At 54.1% G+C, this 18,602-nt stretch overlaps 1 protein-coding gene across 1 annotated transcript; it reads left to right on the forward strand.

The window, feature by feature from the left end:
• Positions 1-1,915: 1,915 nt before the first annotated feature.
• Positions 1,916-9,657, forward strand: LOC138734741 (DDB1- and CUL4-associated factor 11-like). Its single transcript, XM_069882548.1, has 11 exons — positions 1,916-2,007; positions 2,124-2,175; positions 3,082-3,134; positions 3,225-3,325; positions 4,108-4,254; positions 4,388-4,442; positions 4,600-4,684; positions 6,171-6,327; positions 7,518-7,658; positions 8,199-8,305; positions 9,568-9,657. Exons 1-11 carry the CDS (start codon positions 1,916-1,918, stop codon positions 9,655-9,657), a joined length of 1,080 nt encoding a protein of 359 aa, XP_069738649.1.
• Positions 9,658-18,602: the final 8,945 nt, after the last annotated feature.

The raw sequence follows: 18,602 nt of genomic DNA on the forward strand, positions 1-18,602 counted from the left end.
AAACAACCCCAGCTCTCTCAGCCGCTCCTCATCAGGCCTGTTCTCCAGCCCCCTCACCAGCTTTGTTGCTCTTCTCTGGACTCATTCCAGATCCTCAACATCCTTCTTGTGGGGAGGGGCCCAGAACTGAACACAGGATTCGAGGAGCGGTCTCACCAGTGCCGAGTACAGAGGGAGGATAACCTCCCTGGACCTGCTGGTCACGCCGTTTCTGATCCAAGCCAAGATGCCATTGGCCTTCTTGGCCGCCTGGGCACACTGCTGGCTCATATTCAGTCAGCTGTCAGTCGGCCTGTAGTTTCCTGGATCCTCCCTGCGACCCTTCTTGTAGACGGGCACAACATCAGCCTCCAGTCCAGTGGGACTTCCCCAGTCTTCCAGGACTGTTGGAAGATGATGGAAAGGGGTCTGGCCAGCACATCCGCCAGCTCCTTCAGTACCCTAGGGTGAATCCCGTCCGGCCCCATAGACTTGTGGGTGTCTAGTCGGGCTAGCAAGGCTCTGACCACCTCCTCTTGGATTACGGGAGCCTCATTATGCTCCTCTAGCTCCTGGGTTTGTACACAGACGGAACGACCCTCCTTACAACTAAAGACTGAGGCAAAGAAGGCATTAAGTACCTCAGCCTTTTCCTCATCCCCTGTTACTGTTGTTCCTTCTGTGTCCAATAGGGACTGTATGGTCTCCCTAGTCCTCTTTTTATTATTTATATATTTACAGAAGGATTTTTTGTTATCTTTCACTGACTTGGCCAATCCAATCTCTAGTTGAGCCTTAGCCCTTCTGATTTTTTCCTACACAATCTCACTTCCCTCCTGTAGTCCACCCAAGAGGCCCATCCCCTCTTCCAGAGCCCATAAACATTTCTCTTCTTCTTGATATCCCTCAAGATCTCTCTGTTCAACCAAGCTGGCTTTCTCCCCTGCCGGCTTTTTTTCCGGACCACGGGGATGGCTTTCTCCTGAGCTGCTAGGACCACCCTTTTGAAGAGCTCCCAGCCCTCCTGGGCTCCCTTGCCCTTGAGTACTGTCTCCCATGAGACTTCACCAACCAGCCTGCTGAAGAGATCAAAGTCTGCCCTCTGGAAATTTAATGCTACCGTCTTGCTAACCACCCTCTGCACTTCACCTAGAACAGAAAATTTTATCATCTCATGGTCGCTTAGTCCTAGGCGTCCACCTACCGCCACATCCCCCACAAGGCCTTCTCTGTTCACCAACAGCAGGTCCAGGAGGGCACCCTCCCTCGTTGGTTCATTCACCAACTGTGCGAGGAAGTTGTCTCCCACGCCCTCCAGGAACCTCCTAGACTGCTTCCTTTCTGCTCTATTGTACACCCAGCAGATATCAGGCAGATTGAAGTCTCCCACCAGAATGAGAGGCATCGATCTAGAGATTGACCGCAGCTGTTTATAGAAGAGCTCATCAGCTGCTTCTCCTTGGTTGGGTGGTCTGTAACAGACTCCCATCACTATGGGTCCCTATAGGCTCTATGGGGTCTCTATGGGGTCTCTATGGGGTCTATGGGGGCTCTATGGGGGCTCTATAGGGTCCCTATGGGTCACTATGGGCTCTATGGGGTCACTATGGGCTTTATGGGGTCTCTATGGGCTCTATGGGGTCTCTATGGGTCCCTATGGGCTCTATAGGGTCACTATGGCCTCTATGGGGTCTCTGTGGGGTCTCTATGGGGTCCCTATAGAGTCTATGGGGTCTCTATGGGCTCTATGGGGTCTCTATGAGTCCCTATAGGCTCTATGGGCCCCTATAGAGTCCCTATGGGGTCTCTATGGGTCCCTATTGGGTCTCTGTGGAGTCTCTATGGGGTCCCTATGGGTCTCTATAGCCCCTATAGAGTCCCTATGGGGTCTCTATGGGTCCCTATTGGGTCTCTGTGGGGTCTCTACGGGGTCCCTATGGGTCTCTATAGCCCCTATAGGTCTCTGTTCTCTATAGGTCCTGGTGGATCCCCCGGAGCTGGAAGCCAAGGGGGGAAGGGCCGATCCAGGTGAGGGGGGGTGGGTGGGGTGGGGGGGCTGATGGGGGGCGTGGCCTCTGCAAGCCCCGCCCCCTCTTCTAACCATGTTACTCCCTCCCACAGGCCCCTCCCCCTTCCTGCTGGAGCTGCGGGGGGGCGGGCCCCCACCCCGATCACGTGACCCGGAGGCTGCAACAGGTGGGCGGGGCCTCTATGAGGTCTCTAGGGTCTCTATGGGGTCTCTATGGGGTCCCTATGGGGTCCCTATGGGTCTCTATGGCGCCCTATGGGTCCCTATGGGGTCTCTATGGGTCCCTGTGGGTCCCTATAGGTCTCTATAGGTCTCTATGGGGTCTCTGTGGGTCTCTATGGGGTTTCTATGGGTCTCTATGGGGTCTCTATGGGGCCCCTATGGGTCCCTATGGGACCCTATGGGCTCTATGGGTCCCTATGGGGTCTCTATGGGTACCTATAGGTCTCTATGGGGTCCCTATGGCTCTATGGTGCCCTGTGGGTCTCTATGGGTCTCCGTGGGGTCCCTATAGGTCTCCGTGGGGTCCCTATGGGTCCCTATGGGTCTCTATGGGGTCTCCATGGGGTCTCTATAGGTCCCTATGGGTCTCTATGGGCTCTATGGGTCCCTATGGGTCCCTATGGGGTCTCCATGGGGTCTCCATGGGGTCTCTATTGGTCCCTATGGGTCTCTATGGGTCTCTATGGGTCTCTATGGGGTCCCTATGGGTCCCTATGGGTCTCTATGGGTCCCTATGGGGTCTCTAGGGGGTCTCTAGGGGGTCTCTGTGTGGGCTCTATGGGGTCTCTATGGGGTCTCTATGGGGTCTCTATGGGTCTCTAGGAGCACTATGGGGCTCCCATTGATCCCTATTGGTCCTTATTGATCCCTATTGGTCCTTATTGATCCCTATTGGTTCCCATTGGTTCCCATTGATTCTATTGGTTCCCATTAGTTTCTATGGGTCCCTATGGGTCTCTATTGATCCCTATTGATTCTATTGGTTCCCATTGGTTTCTATGGGTCCCTATGGGGTCCCTATGGGCCCCTATGGATTCTATGGGTCCCTGGGGGTCTCTCTCTCCCCGCAGCGCGAGTGGGGCCGCAGCTTCTCGGCCGTGGAGCAGAACCGCCTGAGCTCTCGGTGAGGGGATCTCTGGGGCCGGGGGTGGGGGTGGGGGGCGGGTTATTGATCCGTGGGGCAGGGGGTGATCGATCCCCGCCCCCCCCAAAGATTCCTGCCCAACGCCGAGGTGTTCGCGGCCGCCTACCCCCACAAGGCTTTCTGCGGCGTCTTCAACGGCGACAGCTCCCTCTTCGTCTCCGCCTGCCAAGGTACCTGGGGGGCTCCCTTGGTCCCTATTGATCGGTATTGATCGCTATTGGTTCCATTGATCCCATTGGTTTCCGTGGTCCCTATGGGTCCCCATTGGCTTCTATGGGCTCTGTGGGTCCCCATTGGCTTCTATGGGTCTCTATGGGGCACTATGGGGCTCCCATTGATCCCTATTGATCCCTATTGGTTCCATTGATCCCTATTGATTCCTATTGGTCCCATTGATTCCATTGATTCCATTGGTTTCCATTGGTTTCCATGGGCCTCTATGGGTCCCCATTGGTCTCTATGGGCCTCTATGGGTCCCCATTGATCCCTATGGGGCTCTATGGGGTCTCTATAGGTCCCCATTGATCCCTACAGGGTCTCTATAGGTCCCTGTTGGTTCCCTATGGGTCTCTAGTGATCTCTGTGGGTCCCCATTGGCTTCTATGGGGTCCCTATGGGTCCATATTGATCCCTATGGGGTCTCTGTGGGTCCCTATGGGTCCCTATTGATTCCTATGGGTCCCTATTGATTCCTATGAGTCCCCATTGATCCCTATGGGGTCCCCATTGATCCCTATGGCGTTCCCATTGATCCCTATGGCGTTCCCATTGATCTCTATGGGTCCCCATTGATCCCTATGGGTCTCCATTCATCCCTTTGACTCCCTATTGATCCCTATGACTCCCTATTGATCCTTTTGACTCCCTATTGATCCCTGTGTGTCCCTATGATCCCTGCGGGCCCCTGTGGGTCCCCGCTGACCGCCGGGGGGCTCCCCTGTCCCCCCCCGAGACCACTCCCTGCGTGTGTACGGGGCGGCGGGGCGGGGGCTGCGGCTGCTGCGCTCCACGCAGGGCCGCGACGTGGGCTGGAGCATCCTGGATGTGGCCTTCACCCCCGACGGCCGCCACGGCCTCTACTGCAGCTGGTCCCCCTACGGTCAGCCAGGGGGGCGGGAACAGGGCTCAAGGGGGTCTCCATGGGGGCTCCATGGGGTCTACGGGGTCTCTACGGGGTCCCTATGGGCTCTATGGGTCCCGGGGGGTCCCTATGGGTCTCTCCCCCCGCCCAGTTCACGCATTCAACATCCACGGGGAGGACGAGACCCACATGGCCATGGATCTGCGGTGAGTTATGGGGCAGGACCCCTCTTCTATGGGGCAGAACCCCCTCTATGGGGCAGGACCCCTCTATGGGGCAGGACCCCCTCTACGGGGCCCCATCTCCTCGCTATGGGGCAGGATCTCCTCGCTATGGGGCAGCCCCCCCTGTGTCCCCCCCCAGCCCCCCGGATCGGCGCTTCGCGCTCTTCTCTCTGGCCGTGGGGCCGGGGGGGCAGGAGGTTTGGGGCGGCGCCAACAACGGCTGCGTCTACACAGCTGCGTCTACGTCTACGACCTAGGGGGTCAGCGAAATTGGGAATTGCGGGGAAAATTTGGGGAATTTTGGGGAAAATTTGGCGAATTTGGGGAAAATTTGAGGGAAATCGTGAAATTTAAGGGGAAATTTGGGAATTTTGGGGAAAATTTGGGGAATTTCAGAGACAATTTGGTGAATTTTGGGGGAAATTTGGCAAATTTCAGGGAAAATTTGGCAAACTTGGGTGAAAATTTGGGGAATTTGGGGGAAATTGTGAAATTTTGGGGGAAATGTGGGGAATTAGGGAGAAATTTGGGGAATTAGGGAGAAATTTGGGGAATTAGGGAGAAATTTGGGGAATTTGGGGGGAAGTTTGGGGAAAATTTGGCATATTTTGGGGAAAATTTGGCAAATTTTGGGGAAATTTGGCAAATTTTGGGGAAAAATTTGGGGAATTTGGGGGAAATTGTGAAAATTTGGGGGAAATTGCAAAATTTGGGGGGAACCTTGGGGGAAATTTGGGGGGAAATTGCGAAATTGGGGGGAAATTTGGGGAGTTTTGGGGGGGAAATTGAGGAATTTGGGGGAAATTTGGGGAGTTTGGGATGAAAATGGGAAGTTGGGTGGAAAATGGGGAATTTGGGGGGAAAATGGGGATATTTGAGGGGGAAAATTTGGGAATTTGGGATGAAATTGGGGAAAATTTGGGGGGAAAATGGGGAAATTTTGGGGAGAAAATGGGGAAATTTTGGGGAGAAAATGGGGAAATTTTGGGGAGAAAATGGGGATTTGGGGGAGAAAATGGGGAGATTTGGGGAGAAAAATGGGAAATTTGGGGGGAAAATGGGGAAATTTGTGGGAAAATGGGGAAATTTGGGGGGAAAATGGGGAAATTTGGGGGGAAAATGGGGAAATTTGGGGGGAAAATGGGGAAATTTGGGGGGAAAATGGGGAATTCGGGGAGAAAACGGTGAATTTTGAAGCAAAATCTGGGAATTCAGGGGGGGAGAAGACGCAAAGAAGGTGGAGGTGGTGGAACTGGGATGGTGGCCAGAAGGTCTGGAGATGCCGGGGGGGGGAACTGGGAGCACTGGGAGGGGGACTGGGAGGTAGTTATGGGGCACTGGGGTGGACTGGGGTGAACTGGGAGCAACTGGGAGCTACTGGGAGGGAGATAGGGAGGAGGAACCCGTGGTGGGATGGTCTTCAGAAGCTTGGGAGATGCTGTAGGAGCTACTGGGAGCACTGGGAGGGGGACTGGGGGTGACTGGGAGGTAGTTACGGGGCGCTGGGGTTAACTGGAGTGAACTGGGAGCAACTGGGAGCTACTGGGAGGGGGAGAGGGAGGAGGAACCCGCGGCGGGATGGTCTTCAGAAGCCTGGGAGATGCTGTAGGAGCTACTGGGAGCACTGGGAGGGGGACTGGGGGTGACTGGGAGGTAGTTATGGGGGACTGGGGTGAACTGGTGTGAACTGGTGCTTACTGGGGGGGTCAGGTGGAGGTGCACGAGGCGGACGTGAACGCGGTGGCGCTGGCAGACGCGGGGGGGCAGCTGGTGCTGAGCAGGGGGGACGACGGGCTGGTGCGGCTCTGGGACCGACGGAGCCTTGGCCACCGCAGCCACCGCCCCGTCTGCCGCCTGGCCGGGCACCGTGGGGGCGTCACCTTCATCCACAGCCCGGTGAGGGGGGGCACTGGGAGGGACTGGGAGGGACTGGGAGGGGATTGGGAGGCACTGGGAGGGGATTGGGGGGCACTGGGATGAACTGGGAGGGGGAAAGGGGGGATTGGGAGGCACTGGGATGAACTGGGAGGGGGAAAGGGGGGACTGGGAGGGACTGGGATGAACTGGGAGAGGGAAAGAGGGGACTGGGATGAACTGGGAGGGGACTGGGAGGCACTGGGAGGGGGAAAGGGGGGACTGGGATGAACTGGGAAAGGACTGGGAGGGGATTGGGGGGGACTGGGATGAACTGGGAGGGGGAATGGGGGCACTGGGAGGGACTGGGATGAACTGGGAGGGGATTGGGAGGCACTGGGAGGGGATTGGGAAGAACTGGGAGGGACTGGGATGAACTAGGATGGGGAAAGAGGGGACTGGGAGGCACTGGGAGGGGATTGGGAGGCACTGGGAGGGGGAAAGGGTGGACTGGGGGGGAATGAGGGGGAATGAGGGGGACTGGGATGAACTGGGAGGGGGAATGGGGGGGACTGGGAGGCACTGGGAAGGGACTGGGAGGCACTGGGATGGAATGGGAGGGGAAAGGGGGGATTGGGAGGCACTGGGAGGGGGAAAGGAGTCACTGGGGAGGGGAAAGGGGGAACTGGGATGAACTGGGAGGGGGAAAGGAGGGACTGGGATTCACCCCTATTTACCCCGATGACACCTTAATTACCCCCATAACCTCTGAATTCGCCCTTAATCCGCTGTTAATTACCCTTAATGACTCCCCTAATCCCTTAATGAGTCTCCTAACCCCTTAATTACCCCAATAACCTCTCAATTTCCCAGTAATTAGCCCTTCATTAAACCTTCACTACCCCTTTCCCCCCCAATTACCCCCATAACCTCTCAATTTGCCCTTAATCACCCCTAATTACCCCATATCCCGCCTCTATCCCCCTATTTACCCCTTTAATTACCTCAACAACCGCCCCATTCCCCTTTAATTACCTTTAATTACCTTTAATTAACGCCCCCTCTCCTCACGCTCCATTTCCCGCCTCGCCTTTCCCGCCCTTTTTGTTGCCATGGCGGCCGCGCGCGGTGGGGAAGGGGGGGGGCGCGCGCGCGTGCGTGGCCACGCCCCCCTCTTTTTACGTGATGACGTCACCCCCCCAGCGGCGGCGGCGCTGCTTCCGGGGGACCCGTCGCTGCAGACGTTCCGGGGTCACGTGGTGCTGCGCACGCTGCTGCGCTGCCGCCTGGCGCCCGCCGGGGGGCGCGCGCTGGGGGCGGGGTGCGCCTCGGGAGGCGTCATCGGTGAGCGACGCGGGGGGGTTGACGTCATCGGGGAGCGACGGGGACGGGAAGGGGAAAGCGTGGGAAAAGGGGCTGAGGGGGGATCTATGGGGCAGAGGGAGGGGTCTGTGGGGCAGAGGGAGGAATCTATGGGTCAGAGAGGGGTCTATGGGGCAGAGGGAGGGGTCTGTGGGGCAGAGAGAGGGGTCTGTGGGGCAGAGGGAGTGGTCTGTGGGGCAGTGGGGCAGAGGGAGGGATCTGTGGGGCAGAGAGAGGGGTCTATGGGGCAGAGAGAGGGATCTATGGGGCAGGGAGGGGTCTATGGGGCAGAAGAGGGGTCTATGGGTCACAGATTGGATCTATGGGTCAGAGAGGGGTCTGTGGGGCAGAGGGAGGGATCTATGGGGCAGAAGAGGGATCTGTGGGGCAGAGGGAGGGATCTATGGGGCAGAAGAGGGGTCTATGGGTCCGGGTGGGTCTCTATGGGTCCGGGGGGTGGATCTATAGGGCAGAGGGCACCCCCTGACCCCCTCGTTCCCTCCCCGGCCCCCCCCCCCGCAGTGTACGACGTGCTGACGGGGCGGGTGCTGCGGCGGCTCAGCCGGCACCGCGGCTGCGTGCGCGACGTCTGCTGGGGACCCCAGCCCTGGCGCCTCGCCAGCGCCTCGGTGCGCACCTGGGGGGGCGCCATGGGGCAGCTATGGGGCAGCCAGGGGGCCCCGTCAGCTTCCGGTGCTTTCCGTTGGGTTCTATAGGTCCCCATTGGGTTCTATAGGTCCCCATTGGGTTGTATTGGGTCCCCATTGGGTTCTATGGGTCTTTATTGGGTCCCCATTGGGTTCTATAGGGTTCTATGGGTCCCCGTTGGGTTCTATGGGGTTCCTATTGGGGTCTCTATGGGGTCCCCATTGGGTTCTATGGGTCCCCATTGAGTCCCCATTGGGTTCTATGGGTTCCCCATTAGGTTCTATTGGTTCTTATTGGGTTCTATGGGTCCCCATTGGTTTCTATTGGGGTCCCCATTGGTTGAGATAGTGTGTGTGCCCAATTGGCTATATGGTAACCCATTGGTTTATATGTGGATCCCAATGTAACACTTTACCCAATTTATGCGTACACAATGGGTAACCCCAATAGGGTCCCCATTGGTTTCTGTGGGTCCCCATTGGGTTCTATAGTGTTCTATGGGTCCCCGTTGGGTTCTATGGGGTTCCTATTGGGGTCTCTATGGGGTCCCCATTGGTTCTATGAGTTCCCCATTAGGTTCTATTGGTTCTTATTGGGTTCTATGGGTCCCCATTGGTTTCTGTTGGGTCCCCATTGGTTTCTATTGGGTCCCCATTGGCTTCTATGGGTCCCCATTGGCTTCTATGGGTCCCCATTGGGTTCTATAGGGTCCCCATTGGGCTCTATAGGGTCCCCATTGGTTTCTGTGGGTCCCCATTGGGTTCTATGGGGTCCCCATTGGGCTCTATAGGGTCCCCATTGGGTTCTGTGGGTCCCCATTGTGCTCTATAGTGTCCTCATTGGGCTCTATAGGGTCCCCATTGGGGTCTCTATGGGTCCCCATTGGGTTCTATGGGTCCCTATTGGGGTCCCCATTGGGTTCTGTGGGGTCCCCATTGGGTTCTGTGGGTCCCCATTGGGTTCTATGGGGGCCCCATTGGGTTCTATGGGTCCCTATTGGGGTCGCCATTGGGTTCTATGGGGGCCCCATTGGGTTCTATGGGGGCCCCATTGGGTTATATTGGGTCCCCATTGGTTTCTATGGGTCCCTATTGGGGTCCCCATTGGGTTCTATGGGTCCCTATTGAGTTCTATGGGTCCCCATTGGGTTCTATTGGGTTCTATGGGTCCCTATGGGGCAGGGGGAGGATCTATGGGGCAGGGCTGGGATGTGTGGGGCAGGCCCTCTGGCTCTGCCCCACAGTGGGACGGCACCGTGCGCCTCTGGGGCTACCGCAGCCCCCAAGCAGAAGAGGATGAGGAGGAGGAGGAGGAGGAAGGCGTCCCCCAATAAAGGCCTCTGCCCCACAAGTGGCGCCCGGGCTCTTAATTGGGGGGCAGACGGCGGCCTGCGAGCCCCCTGCCCCATAGATCCCCCCTCTCTGCCCCATAGATCCCTCCCTCTGCCCCATAGATCCCTCCCCAGCCCCATAGATCCCCTCACAGACCACGACCGCGGAGAAGCTTTGAGATCTTGACGCTCGCCCCACACTTATGGGGCTGGGCGGGGGGGTGGGGGGTGGCTGGTTATGGGGCAGCGCCGTGGGGCAGGGCCGTCGCCTCAGGAGGAGTCGGCATCTGGGGGGAGAAAGGGGGTGGTGTGCCCCATAGATCCCTCCCTCTGCCCCATAGACCCCTCCCTGCCCCATAGATCCCTCCCTCTCTGTGCCCCATAGATCCCTCCCTCTCTGTGCCCCATAGATCCCTCTCTGTGCCCCATAGACCCCTCCCTGCCCCATAGATCCCTCCCTCTGCCCCATAGATCCCTCCCTCTGCCCCATAGACCCCTCCCTGCCCCATAGATCCCTCCCTCTGCCCCATAGATCCCCCCCCACACCCACCCTGCCCCCCGGCGGGTGCCATCTTGGCTCGGCAGGTGACGAAGGCATCGAAGGCGAAGACGAAGGCGAGAAGGAGGCTGAAGGTCTAAGAAGGGGGGGGGGGTCACTTAGGGGGCATCCGTGGGGCTGGGGGGGGGATCTATGGGGCGGGGGGGTCTGTGGGGCAGGGGGGGGGCCACTCACGAAATCTTGGCAATTTGTGAGTTAGCACTAGAAAGGGGTAATTGTTGCCATTTCAGTTCTTAAGTTGTCACTGGAAAACAGGATTAGAGGAGGAAGGATTTCTCTAAGCCTCGGGAGAAAAGCTATTGCCGTGGAATATTGATGCAAGAAGAAATTCTTATATTCTGTGCTCTTCAGTGTACTTAGGAAAATAGTTCACTGCCAGTCATGATTTACTGTTATGATATTTCTCTTCTGTAATTCATAGGAACAATCAGAGAAGGCTGAGTTCTATTGAAGCCAACCTTTTTCTGCTCCGCCTCTCTGGTGATTCTCCTACTCTGTTCCCGCTTGGCAGCTGACAGCAGCGAAGCTCTCCTGGCTCCAAGTGCCCACTGTCTGCCCCTGCTCTCCTGAACTCCTGCTATAAAATCTTCCCTGGTGAAAATATCCCAGCAGAGGTGTGCTGCTTTCTGCACTTGGCGTAGGTGCCTGGAGAAGGAGGCTATTCACTTCAGCTAATGCTGGCTGGTGTTTTCTTAATCTGCCTTTTCTTCTTCTACAGACAATTTTCTTAGGTCTGTGTTTGTTAAGAAGAGGTAAGATATCTTCTTTAGGACTAAGTTGTCTTTGAAGTTCCTTTATGAAGTTAGCCTTGTACGTCATAACAGGTACTGGGCTTTATTCAATGGAACTACAAAATGCTTAGACAAGCAAATGATGTAAGGAATAGTGGAACTGTGTGTTGTTTGGAAAGAGCTGTGCAAACTGCTGCCCAATGTAGATTGATGTGCTGAAGATTTATTTCTCAAAATTCAACATTTTTTAGAACACCTCAGTATTATCTTGGATAAATGCAAGATGTTAAATCAAACATGGCTCTTACGAGGGGGAGCAAATGGAACTAAAACAGTGGCAGCAACGAGATGTTCTCACAGTGATTACTTGTTGTGTTAACAGGACTGGGAAGCAGACGAATAGCCCAGAGAGCTCTTTTGAGAGTGGGGGATTTCATCCAGGAGGAGAAGGCGGCTGCATAATCCTTTCCCCGAAGAGGTGAGTGCTAGAGGATGTAGGAGGAGTCTGAAGATGAGCTCATATTGCAACTTCTGACACCTACTGATTGTTTTAATTCAAGTATTCCAGAAAATCTGTTAAAAATTCATGCAGTTTGTTTTACTTTTCTAGTTTGGAATAATTGCAGTAGACTAGCAGGCTCCCATTTGGTTATAAGCTCTCCTAGATTTCCCCAATATAAACTACTTCATATTGTTCCCCTGGGAATTTAATTGCATTAAGAAATGATTGGCCCTGATAGACTTCTATGGTCTGTGATAATTATAATGGAATAAGATATCCATATAAAAGCATAAAATGATGCTGAAGCACATGCGTTTTGATCATTAATTAGTGAACTATCAAAGGCATTGCAGATGGAACTGGTTTTTTGCTTTTTAGAACAGAGCCTGACCACTGCAGCCTCAACTGTGTAGTAAGCTTATTTTTAGTTCTTCTTGCTTTAGTGAATACATCTGAACGTGTATTTATGTACATATTCAACTCTGCTGTGAACTTTGTAATGCTTTAAACCTTCCTGCGGAGAAGTCTGAGAGGTAGGTTTCCTTCTGGAAGAGGCCAGTGAGGCTGCTCCGTTGGTCCAGAAAGCTCTTTCTGTAGCAGTTTACTGTTTTCTTAGGGTGATACCAAATCTCCCCGTACTGGTTAATGGAGCAGCTGGGACCTGCTAACGAGCTGGTTCATAAGGAAACAGCTTACTCGTATAAAAGCAGCAAAGCTAAAAGCTGTTTGAAATCTGTGGTTCAGGAGTACTAGGGTTTTTATTCTCCTGTCCCCCAAAATCACTCTGTGTTCTGCCCATCTGGATTACTGTCAGGGGGGTTGGATTAATTAGATGAACAGATGTCAGTGTTTTATCCATTGCCTGGCATCCTGTCCTCTTCAAAAGTATCCACAGCTTCCAGCTGGGACCTCCAGGGCGCTGGAAGGATTTCCTCAGAGAAAGGTTAGGAGCTGGCTCCAGTATTTCAAAACCCACGTTACGGCAATCATGACATTTTACTTCTGACTCTGTTGCATTGGGTACAAACTGAGGGAAAAACACGATTGCTTAAAAAGTGTGAGTGGAAAGGGGTGATTTGGATCTAAATATCTCATAGCATGTATTTCTACTTGTGTTTGTGTATTTGACAGCAGGTATGCATACACATGTATTTTTTCCCTTTTCTTAAATAATGTATGCTTTTTTATAATCAGATGTGCCTTAAAATATGACGCAAAAAGGGATGTTTGTCTTGGCTTATCTTTTCTGCCACACAGACATTCCTGAGCTTGAGCATGCGGGTGGTTAGAGGGTATTTTGATACGGTCTGCTTTCAGTAACGTCCTGTCAGGACTTGGGACTCATCTGCTCCTCTGATGGAACACTTAGGGCAGCAGCATCTTCTGTCGATATTTAGTAGCTGCAGGATTTCAGGTGCCATCACGATGAACCTGAATGTGACCTGAACTGCACTGAAAGCAGGTTGAGGCAGGAATGGCTTTTTATCTTCTTGAACCATGTTCGAGGTTGTGATCGTTCAAACTAAACAGATTAACAGTTAATCACTGTTTCTGTTTAACAGAAATTAAATATTTTTTTTAAATATTTTTTTTTAAATATTAAATTTTTTTAATTAATCACTGATTAACAGAAGAGACCCACTGGATCATCAAGTCCAACCATTCCTATCAAACGCTAACCCATGTCCCTCAGCGCCTTGTCCACCTGTCTTTGAAACCCCTCCAGGGAAGGTGACTCAACCCCCTCCCTGGGCAGCCTCTGCCAGTGCCCAATGACCCTTTCTGTGAAAAAGTTTTTCCTAATGTCCAGCCTGAACCTCCCCTGGTGGAGCTTGAGGCCATTCCCTCTCGTCCTGTCCCCTGTCACTTGGGAGAAGAGCCCAGCTCCCTCCTCTCCACAACCTCCTTTCAGGTAGTTGGAGAGAGCAATGAGGTCTCCCCTCAGCCTCCTCTTCGCCAGGCTAAACACCCCCAGCTCTCTCAGCCGCTCCTCTTCTTCTCCAGCCCCCTCACCAGCTTCATTGCTCTTCTCTGGACTCGCTCCAGAGCCTCAACATCCTTCCTGTGCTGAGGGGCCCAGAACTGAACACAGGATTCGAGGAGCGGTCTCAGCAGTGCCAAGTCCATAGGGAGAAAACCTCCCTGGACCTGCTGGCCACACCGTTTCCGAATAATAACCACTCTGCACCCTTCTAAAGGCCTCCAGACCCTTATAGACCCACTCAGGGCCTTTCTAAAGGCTGCTAGAGAATTCTATGGCCCACCAGGTCAATTCTAAAGACCCCAACACATTTCTAGAGCCTCCCAGGGCCTCTCTAAAGGAACCCAGACCCTTCTAGAGCAGCCCAGGGCCCTTCTAAAGGCCCCTAGACCCTTCTAGAGCCACCCAGGGCCCTTTTAAAGGACCCCAATCCCTTCTAGCGGCCCTCTGGACCTTTCTTAAGGCCCCCAGACCCTTCCAGAGCTCCACGTCCCTTCTAAATGCTTCTAGACCATTCTAGAGCCCCCCACGACCCTTCAAAAGGACCCCAGACTGTTCTACAGCCCCCCATGGCCCTTGTAAAGGCCCTCAGACCCTTCTAGAGCCCCTCAAGAACCTTCTAAAGGCCCTCAGACCCTTCTAGATCCCCTCAGAGCCTTCTAGAGCCCCTCAGAGCCCTTCTAAATGACCCCAGACCCTTCAAGAGCCCCTTATGTCCCTTCTTAAAGCCCCCAGACCCTTCTAGAGCACCTCTGGACTATTCTAATGGACCCCAGACCCTTCTAGAGTCCCCCATGACCCTTCTAAAGGCACCCAGACCCAGCTAGAGACTCTTAGAGCCCTTCTAAAGGCCTCCAGACCATTCTAGAGCCACTCACATCCCCTCCAACTGCCGCCAGACCCTTCTAGAGCACCCCAGAGCTCTTCTAAAGGACCCCAGATTATTCTAGATACCCCCAGGGCCATTCTAAAGGCCCCCAGACCGTTCTAGAGACCCTCAGATCCCATCTAAAGGCCCCAAGACCCTTACAGACCCCCTCAAACCCTTCTAAAGGCACCTAGACCCTTCTAGATCCTTTACCTACCCTTCTAAATTCTCCCAGACCCTTCTAGAGCCCCCCCAGGGCCTTTCTAAAGGCCCCAAACCCTTCTAGAGCCCCTCAGGGCTGTTCTAAAGGCTCCCAGACCCTTCTATAGCCTAACTGAGCCCTTCTAAAGGACCTCAGACCCTTCTAAAGCCCCCAGGCCCATCTAAAGGCCCCCAGACCCTTCTAGAGATCACCAGGGCCCTTCTAAAAGCCCCGAGACCTTTCTAGAGACCCTGATGTCCATTCTAACTGCACCCAGACCTATCTTGAGCCCCCCCAGAGCCCTTCTAAAGGCCCCCAGACCCTTCCAAAACCACCCAGAGCCTTTCTAAAGGACCCCAGATGCTTCTAGAGGCACCCAGGGTGCTTCTTAAGGCCCCCAGACCGTTCTAGATACCATCAGATCATTTCTAAAGGCCCCAAGACCCTTAGAGACCCCCTCAAACCCTTCTAAAGGCACCTAGACCCTTCTAGATCCTTTACCTACCCTTCTAAATGCTCCCAGATCCTTCTAGAGCCGCTCAAGATCCTTCTAAAGGCACCCAGACCCTTCTAGAGCTTCCCTGGGCCCTTCTAAAAACTCCAAGACCCTTCTAGAGCCCCCCAGACCCCTTCTAAAGGCCCCCAGACCCTTCAAGAACCCCTCTGCACACTTCTAAAGAACCCCAGACCCTTATAGACCACCTCAGGACCCTTCAAAAGGCCGCCAGAGAATTCTAGGGCCCTCCAGGTCACTTCTAAAGACTCCCAGATTATTCTAGAGCACCCCAGGGCCCTTCTAAAGGCCACGAAACCCTTCTCTAGCCCCCCAGGGCCCCTCCAAAGGCCCTCAGACCCTTCAAGATGCACCCAGAGCCCTTGTAAAGGCCCCCAGACCCTTCTAGAGCCCCTCATGACTCTTCTAAAAGCCCCCAGACCCTACAAGAGCCTCCCAAACCCCTTCTAAAGGCCCCCAGACCTTTCTGGAGCCACTCAGGACTCTTCTAATGGACCCCAGAGCATTCCTGAGCCTCTCAGGGCCCTTTTAAAGCATCCCAGATCCTTCTAGAGCTCCCCAGGGCCCTTCTAAACTTCCCCAGACCCTTCTAGAGCCCCCCTGGGCCCTTCTAAGGGACCCCAGACCATTTTAGACCATTACAGGGCCCTTCTAAAAGAACCCAGACCAATTTGGAGCCCCCCAGGGCCCTTCTAAATGACCCCAGAGCATTCCTGAGCATCTCAGGGCCCTTCTAAAAGCCCCTAGACCCTTCTACAGCTCCTCAGGCCCCTTCTAAAAGCCCCCAGACCTTTCTAGAGCTCCTCAGGGCCCTTCTAAAGGCCCCCAGACCCTTCCAGAGCCCCTTAACACCCTTCTAAATGTTTCCAGACCTTTCAGGGCCCCACAGGGCCCTTCTAAAGGCCCCCAGACCCTTCTAGAACACCCTATGATGCTTCTAAAATCCCCCAGACCATTCTAGAGCCCACTAATGCCCTTCTAAAGGCATTCAGACTATTCTAGAGCCCCCCAGGGCCCTTCTAAAGGCCAACAGCTCATTCTAGAGCCCCCCAGGGCCCTTCTAAAGGACCTCAGACTCTTCTAGAGACTTCATGACAATTCTAATGGACCCCAGACTCTTCTAGAGCCCCCCAGGCAATTCTACGGGCCTCCAGACCCTTCCAGAACCCCCTAGGGTGCTTCTAAAGGTCCCCAGACACATCTAGAGCCCTCCAGGGAACGTCTAAAGCCTCCCAGATCATTCTAGATGCCCCCAGGGCCCTTCTAAAGGACCCCAGACCCTTCTAAAGCCACTCAACACCCTTCTAAAGGCTCCCATTCCCTACTAGAGACCCACAGGGCCCCTCTAAAAGACCCCAGACCCTTCCAGAGACCTCTAGGGAGCTTCTAAAAGCCCTCAGACCCATCTAGAGCCCACCAGGGCCCTTCTAAAGGCCCCCACACCCTTCTAGACCCTCCCAGGGCCATTCTAAAGGCCCGCAGACCCTTCTAGAGCCACCCAGAACCCTTCTAAATGACACCAGACCCTTATAGAATCCCCTAGGATGGTTCTAAATGCCCCGAGACCCTTCTAGACCACTCAGGGCCTCAAGGCCTTTCTAAATGTACCCAAACCACTCTAGATCCAACTAAGGCCCTTCAAAATCCGCCCAGGCAATTCTAGATGCCCCGGGCCCTTCTGAAGGCCCCCAGACCATTCTAAAGGCCCTCAAACCCCTCTAGGGCCCCTGAATGCCATTCTTAAGGCACCCAGACCATTCTAGAGCCCCCCAGGGCCCTTCAAAAGCCTCCCAGATCATTCTAGAGCCCCTCAAGGCCCTTCTAAAGGGTCCCAGACCCATCTAGAGCCCCCCAGGGCCCTTCTAAATGACCCCAGACCCTTCTAGAGCCCCTCAACACCATTCTTAAGTCGCCCAGACCCTTCTAGAGCACCTCTTGACCCTTATTAAGAAGGGCCCTGGGGGCATGTAGAACGATCTGGGAAGCTTTAAAAGGGCCCTGGTGGCATCGGGAAGAGTCTGGGGTAGTTTGGAAGGGCCTTAGTTGGCTCTAGAATTGTTTGGGGGCCTTTAGAAAGGGCTTGAGTGGCTCTAGAAGGATATGGGAAGCTTTGGTCTGGGGGGCTTTAGAAGGCCCTTAGGGGGATCTAGAATGGTTTGGGGGACTATAGAAAGGACTGGAGAGGCTCTAGAAGAGTATGGGAGGTTTTAGAAGGGCCCTGGGGGGCTCTAGAAGGGTCTGGGGGCCTTTAGAAGGGTGTGGAGGGGTTCTAAGAGGGTCTGGGGGCCTTTAGAAGGGCCCTGGGAGTCTCTAGAAGGGTCTGGGGGCCTTAAAGAAGGGTCATGAGGGGTTCTAGAAGGGTCTGGGGGCCTTTACAAGGGCCCTGGGGGGGTATAGATGGGTCTGGGGGCCTTTAGAAGAGTCATGAGTGGATCCATGAGGGTTTGGGTGCCTATAAAAGGGCCCTGGATGGCTATAGAAGGGTCTGGGGGCCATTAGAAGTGTCTAGGAAGGGCTCTAGCAGGGTCTGGGTGCATTTAAAAGGGTCCTGGGAGGCTCTAGAAGGGTCTGGGGGCTTTTTGAAGGGCCCTTTGGCACTCTGGAAGGGTCTGGGGGCCTTTAAATGGGCCTTGAATGGCTCAAGAAGGGTCTTGGGTCATTTAGAAGGGCCCTGGGGGGCTCTAGAAGGGTCTGAAGGCCTTTAGAAGTGTCATGAGTGGCTCTAGAAGGGTCTGGAGTCCTTTAGAAGGGCCCTGAAGGGCTCTAGAAGGGTCTGGGGACCTTTAGAAGGGCCATGAGGGGCTCTAGAAGGGTCTGGAGACCTTTAGAAGGTCCATGGGTGCCGCGATTGAGAGACGGGACAATACTTGATACAAGCAAAAAGTGTCAATTTTATTGTGTTCTTCAGACATATTTATACTAGCTACAAGAAGCGTGTCTCAAACCGATTGGTCCCCACACCAAACTAGGCAATCACAGATTGGTTAATACAAAAAAGCTTTTTTCAAACATGTACTTCCTTCAGTAACAACAATAGTTCCTCTTATCAAGGTGACTGTCTTGCAACCACAGACACCCGTGCTCATCCTCACGTAGCCAGTACTCTTTTGTTCCTTCTAAACAAAGGCCTTATCTCGCTCTTCCCAAGGCCTGCGGCCGACTAATTCCAGCACGTCCAGCACGTCCTCCTTTATCAACTGTTCTCTGCTGGGGGTCTTCCTGAGGCTAGCCAAATCCTGTCCTACATCTCCCCCTTCCTGTTGCACAACAAGAATCTTCTTCATAGAACGCGCCATTAGTCCTTGCAGGCATTGTAATAGGCATGGCAAAAAGAGTAGTAAAAGAATAAAGACCACCAAAACATACACAATCATTTTTACAAGACTCCTTAACCACCCCGACAGTCCCCATCCTTCAAAGAGCTTATCTAACCAATCCCAACTGTCACTTTGTTGAAGTCTGGAGACTCCCACCTTGAGCTGTTGGATGCTCATATGAATAGATTCCGAGTGATCGGAGAGATTCATACAACACATACCTTCAAAATCTTCACAACCATGTCCCTGTGCCAAAAGCAAAAAATCTATTGCA

This window comes from Phaenicophaeus curvirostris, unplaced genomic scaffold (assembly GCF_032191515.1).
Source record: "Phaenicophaeus curvirostris isolate KB17595 unplaced genomic scaffold, BPBGC_Pcur_1.0 scaffold_178, whole genome shotgun sequence".
Lineage (NCBI taxonomy): Eukaryota > Metazoa > Chordata > Aves > Cuculiformes > Cuculidae > Phaenicophaeus > Phaenicophaeus curvirostris.

Excerpts from the sequence above, each read along its gene's own strand:
- LOC138734741 (XM_069882548.1), top strand. The coding sequence starts at position 1,916 with ATGGGTCTCTATAGCCCCTATAGGTCTCTGTTCTCTATAGGTCCTGGT. Across the intron at positions 4,255-4,387 it reads CTGCAGCTGGTCCCCCTACG|TTCACGCATTCAACATCCAC; the intron begins GTCAGCCAGGGG and ends CCCCCCGCCCAG. Across the intron at positions 8,306-9,567 it reads GGCGCCTCGCCAGCGCCTCG|TGGGACGGCACCGTGCGCCT; the intron begins GTGCGCACCTGG and ends TCTGCCCCACAG.